The 5,545-nt window shown below is 59.9% G+C and overlaps 4 protein-coding genes across 4 annotated transcripts; 1 reads left to right on the forward strand and 3 right to left on the reverse strand.

Annotated features, from left to right (window-relative positions):
- Positions 1-253: 253 nt before the first annotated feature.
- On the forward strand, positions 254-1,012 carry SPRG_17362 (hypothetical protein; the record flags this gene model as incomplete). Its single annotated transcript, XM_012356678.1, is given in 2 exon segments — positions 254-873; positions 883-1,012. Coding segments are annotated over 2 exon segments (750 nt in total).
- Positions 1,013-2,760: 1,748 nt separating this feature from the next.
- On the reverse strand, positions 2,761-3,333 carry SPRG_17363 (hypothetical protein; the record flags this gene model as incomplete). Its single annotated transcript, XM_012356679.1, has 1 exon — positions 2,761-3,333. A coding segment is annotated over one exon (573 nt), but the record flags the coding sequence as incomplete, so codon positions are not given.
- Positions 3,334-3,441: 108 nt separating this feature from the next.
- On the reverse strand, positions 3,442-4,091 carry SPRG_17364 (hypothetical protein; the record flags this gene model as incomplete). Its single annotated transcript, XM_012356680.1, has 1 exon — positions 3,442-4,091. The coding sequence occupies one exon, from the start codon at positions 4,089-4,091 to the stop codon at positions 3,486-3,488; it is 606 nt and encodes a 201-aa protein (XP_012212070.1). The 3' UTR covers positions 3,442-3,485.
- A 316-nt stretch (positions 4,092-4,407) lies between these two features.
- Positions 4,408-5,378, reverse strand: SPRG_17365 (hypothetical protein). The gene has a single exon (XM_012356681.1). The coding sequence runs from the start codon at positions 5,335-5,337 to the stop codon at positions 4,486-4,488; it is 852 nt and encodes a 283-aa protein (XP_012212071.1). The 5' UTR covers positions 5,338-5,378; the 3' UTR covers positions 4,408-4,485.
- Positions 5,379-5,545: the final 167 nt, after the last annotated feature.

Raw genomic sequence — 5,545 nt, forward strand, 5'->3', positions numbered from 1 at the left:
AACAACACCGATTCTGGCGACGCTCTCAGCCCCGAGTGCGGCTGCCTGTGACGCGCTGTGCCTCCCGGCCAAGGACAATTGCTTTGCAACCGTCTATGACGCGGTGACACGCGAGTGCGTGCTGCACACGCCAGCTCACGACCCGGCGCGGACGCTGGCGTGGCTCGCGCCGCGAAAGCTCCTCGACAATCTGCAAACGGTCAACGAAGCGCACTTTTTCGTCACCGCGCACCAAGACGACCACGAGCTCTTCATGGCCGAGACTGTGCTACAGCGTCTCAACGCGACCAACTCCAAAGCCGTCTTTATCTACGTGACGGCGGGCGACGCCAACGAGACCAACGGCTGGTGGGAAGCGCGCGAGACGGGCACGTTGGCCGCATCCAAAGCCTGGGTCGAGGCGCTCGGGCTCTTTAACTCGCGCATTCGCACCGAAACCATCTTCCTGTCGCAGCACAGCGTGCACAAGGCGACGATCGGCAACGCCGTGCACTACTTCTTACGGCTCACCGAGGCCGCGGTCGAGGCCTTCATGGCCCACAAGAAGATACCTGCTGTGCCGCCCGTCGACCGTCCGAGCGAGCGCTACCGCAGCCTCGACGACATCAAGGACGTCGTGCACGCCATCATGCATCGCGAGAGCAATCGCATGCCGACCGTGACAGTCGCGACGCACGAATTCCAGGGGTTTGCAGCCGACGACATTGGCGTCGACCACGTGCTGCACGAACGCACGGGCGAAATGGTGGACGAGATTGTGGCCACGTCGCGCGACTTTAGCCAGTGCGTCTCGCGGACGTTTTACTATGGCTACCAGCGCTGGCTGCACCCAAGAAACATGTCGCCGGTCGCCATGCGCCTCCAGCGCCACGCGTGGGCGAGCGCGTCGAGTGATATGTTTGACGAGCACAAGATTTTCTACCCTGTTTGGCTCGACCACGCGCAGCACCTCGGCCGAGAGTACGTCTCCCGCACCATCTCCGTCGACGGCAAGTGCTCCGTCAACTTTTAGACTAGGAACTGCTTGTGTCATTTGGATTTTATCAACATGGTGCAGGTTTGCTATTAGCCGTGTACACAATCGACAACGGATCGAGACCGAAGGCACCAATCAATGTTGCGTTGACTGGTAGAACCTTTTCGGTTGAGAATCGAATCGCACGCAAACATCAAGTCATAAATTAGATCGCTTCGAGGTGGTTCACTAGTTGACGTTGATAGCCCGCGACCGCTTCGTGGGCGACTTTGTAATCTTGGGCTTTGTCTTGCTCTTGCCCTTGTTGGTCTTGCGCATGTCTTGAGGGGATTCAAGCTTCTTGTCGGTGCGCGGGCGCTTCTTGTGGGTCGACAGGTCGATGGTTGCCGCGCGTTTCTTCGTGTCCTTGGCGGCTTTGGGACGGTTGGCGTTGGGGTCGATGCGTTGTTGCTCGAGTGCCAGTACCGGTCGTCGCCAATGGACTTGCGCCACTGCACCGCCAAAATGGTGGGGCGCAGCTTGGAGACGCTTGCGGTCAAAGGTGACGAGAGGGGCATGCACCGAAAGTGGGCTGTCGATCGAACGCGAGAGAACATGGTGTAGAGGAGCTCAAAACGTCAATGCTGGCATTGGCATCTTGATGTATCGAGGGACGCAATTACTACCTTGGTTGTCATCGATGGACGGTTCTTGCAGATCTGCATCACATGATGCGCGTGATACATCCAGTATTGCGTCGCAATGTGGTATCGCACCTGAGTGAATTGGGTCGCCGAGCTGGTCCGGAGCATTTGCCGGCGTTGTCATGGAGACGAAGCGAGTTGCTGAGGTCGCTGCGATGTTGTTCACGCTTCGCGAGTTTTGCCTTCCTTCGGGTCTCTCGTATCCTCTGCGCTTGCCGCTCCCGGAAGAGCTCCGCCTCGTCCACCATTCGTGGCTCCACCTGCTTCCCATGAGGCCCATGGTACTAGAGGGCGTCCTTGCTACCGGTATGGTCTCCGCGCGCTTCCGCTGTCCGGAGTTTCAACCCGCGCCAAGGGGCTCTTTTAGGTGCGGCTGGGAGGGAGTGATGTACCCTGCAAAGTGCGTCGTACTAAATGTATACAAAATCAAGTATAATGTTTCACATGGTCAGCACTCATTTAGGACTACAAAATCGCACTTCAATGGACATGATCCGCGCGATGCGATTGGCTTGGATGAGTGAAACAAAAGCCGCAATTATAGCCAATGGGTTGTCCGGATTGAGACACGACACGCTGAATCAATGGGACCACGTAAACGTTCCTACGAGGATTCCAGTTTCGTTCAATATGCAGCAACGAGCGTACTACCCGCGGATGTACAGGAGCCCCGAGTGGACCGACGGCGACGACGTCATCTTGCTCCGGGAGGTGGCCAAGGACCGGCCCTTCCTTGCGCGCTATGGCTTGGTCGCGGGCGCGTGGACGAGTCTCGCTGCCAAGGTCGTCGCCACCGAGGGCTTTACGCGCACCAACTTTTCCGCGACCAAGGCGCAGGTCCGCTTCACGACCCTCATGAGCAACCATCGGAGCGAGACCGAGGCAGCATTGCTCGACTCCAAGTGCTCGGAAGTCTGCCTCGAGAAGCGCTCGCTCCTTGATACCCTCCTGCCTCTATGGAGCAGCCGCAAAGCGAGAGCGGACAAGAAGACACCACGGACAACAGACACGGACTCCCAGCGTCGAAAGGACACGAAAGGAGCAACGCCAGCATCGAACTGCGATGTCCACCCACTGCGTCGCGACGAAGCGCAAGCGTACGGCCAGAAGCGCGGCGACGACAACAAGGTGCAAGAACGCGACTTTGAGCTGCGTCAAGACGCGCTCCGCCGAGAAGAGTTGCGCCGAGACGCGCTGCGCCGAGAAGAGCTGCGCCGAGAAGAGCTGCGCGAAGAAGAGCTGCGCGAAGAAGAGCGGCGCCGAGAAGAGCAAGAGCCGGACGCCGAGCACCAGTTGGCATTTGCGCTTGCGCTCCTTGGAGCGCACCTTGCCTGGCGAGTGGTGCACGGGCGGCGGCCGCTCGGGCGAGGCCATGGGTGTCTCGTCCACGAACGAGTCGACGGTGGCCCGGGGTGGTGATGCGGCGGCCACCGGCGACGGCTCGGAGACAGCCTCCGATACCCGAGCGGCCATGGAAGCGGTTCGCGCAGCGACGGGCGACGGTGGCGTCAGCGAAGGTTTTACCGCGATTGGCGACGCAGGCGCGGCGATGGCTACCGGCGACGACGCTCGTTGCACCGGTAAAGCAGGCTTGATAGGTGAAGCAGGCTTGACCGGCGACGGCACTTTGAGTTCAGGCGACGGCGCCTCGGCGGCCTTGACGCGCGATTCCATGCGAGGTGCCACGTCAGCGTCAGGACTTGGTTGGTTCGGTGGCTCTGTTTTCGTTGTTGGTTTAGCAGCGCTCTTAGTTAATGATTTGGTGGCCTTGGATTTGAGCCGAGGTAGAATCGCGTCGTCGTCGTCATCGTAGTCATCGACGCCGGCTACATCCGGCGTGACGCGTCGGGCTTCGCGCGCTTTTTCGCTGCGAGGGCTTGAGTGAGTCGCTCCACCAGCTTGGCTTTAAGGCCAAATGTGCTGAGGTTGCGCTCACTCAGCGCTTTGCGAAGTTCGGGCACCTTGAGTTTCGCCGGGTCGCGCACCACAGCTGCAACGCTCTTGGCCGACTGGTTGTCGTCTTCGCTGTCGCTCTCGGACGAGGACTCGATGACGATGACCGTGTTTGACTTCTTCTTAGGGTTGCTCGGCTTGATCTGCGGCGGTGGCACGTCAGCCTTCAAGGGACTTGCCGCGACGCTCGGCGTCGGCGAGGACTTGCTCGCGGCGATCGAATTGTCGTCAATCGGCGCGGCATCGACTCGTGGTCGCTTTGGCATGCTGGGCACATCGTCGTCCGAGGCCAGGTCGAGCACGAGCCGTCGCTTCTTGGCATTGATGGACGGCCGCCGGAGCTCCTTCTTGGCCGCCGTCGAGAAGAGCGTGATCCATGCCAGGTTGTCCCTAAGCGACGCCTCCAGCGCTGCGCGGGCCTCCTTCTCGCCGCGCTGGAGGTGGCTCTGGACGCTCCGGATGTGGTCCGTGTCGGCCATCCCGGCGACGTTTTCAAGTTTTTCACGTCCTGCGCTCGGATTGGCTATTTTTACAGCGCGCCAAATGCCACCATTCAAAGCACATACAAAAACCAAGCTATTTTAATTCATGTGCTAAAAAGCCGGCTTTCTCACCGACCGACCGCCGTCGTCAAGGCCGCCGACGCCAAGGGCGTGCCCATGCTGTCGCTCTCATCCAAACCTCGCAGAGTGAAAATTGCCCACCGCTGGCGTTGGAGAGTCGCATGCACCAACACTGAAAATCAATTTAACCTTTTTAACTTGTACGTCGTGCCTGTTTAACGTCATTGCCGATCGCGGTATCAACCTCTGCACGCTGGATCGCGTTCAGTATTAGATGGGCTAAATGGTAGCAAGAATCCGCTCGTATTGTCTACGGCTTACTGAGCTGGCAAGGGCGACGAAGCAGCAGTTGGTGAAGTGGCATGCGCTCAAAGCCAGCATCCTCGAGCCCGAGGCCGCCGGCGTCCAGTCGCTGCAGTGGAGGCACGCTGCACGTCGCGTCAGCGAATCGGTGGCGAAGCTCCTGGGCGAGGAGCCTCGCGTCCTGCTGACTTGGTGACGGGTCGACGAGGCACGCGACTTGTACGGTCGCATCGTCCTTGGCGGCAAACACCAATAGCGCATCGCCGAGCTTCCAGCACTCGAACGGTGCGGAGGACAAACGCAGCGTTGTTGGAAGCACTTGGAGGGGCAGGTCCATCGCCAGTGGGAGACTCGCAAGGTACGCGAACGCTGCGGACGCGTCGAGGTACCCGGGCGTGCACACGGATGTCGTTGGCACCTTGCTCGGCTCGGCAACGTAGCCAAAGAGCGGGCTTGCGGTGGCGAGCCCTCGGCTTTCGTAGAGCCGCAGTGCCTTTTCGTTTTGTGCAAACACCTCGAGCTCCGTGCCCAAGCCGTCCGCTGTCGCGCGTGCAATAAAGTCGTCAAGAAGGCGTGCACCATGACCGGCCCGCCGCGCCGCGACCACGACGCCGAGTGACGCGAGGCGGCGGAATCTGGATCCTTCGGGGCGCTGGGACGCCAACGCAAAGGCAAGAATACGGCCGTCGGCGTCGATCACAGCCCGACTCAGTCCGAGGTCGACGCCGTGGCGCGCCAGCAGCGTCGGCCACTGCTCCAACGCCACATCAAAGCGCACGAGGTAGTCCGAGTAGGCCGAGAGGAACGCAGCGTGGAGATCGACGGAAGCAATGCTATTGCATGGCACACAGCTCGTCATGTTGGCCAGTGTACTGGGAGGAACAACGCGTTGATCGGCGCTGTTCCTTTCTACGCCAACCGGAGCATCCGGATAATGCGTATCAAGCTCGGGATCCGTCGGAGTAGATTGCAGATCCTTTTGTTGGCTTCATAGGGTTGCCACATGAAGAGAACTACGCAAGCCGCGTTGACTTTTCATGCTTCGTATTATAGGTTAGCTAACACTC

Source organism: Saprolegnia parasitica, assembly GCF_000151545.1.
Source record: "Saprolegnia parasitica CBS 223.65 unplaced genomic scaffold supercont2.546, whole genome shotgun sequence".
NCBI classification, from domain to species: domain Eukaryota; phylum Oomycota; class Saprolegniomycetes; order Saprolegniales; family Saprolegniaceae; genus Saprolegnia; species Saprolegnia parasitica.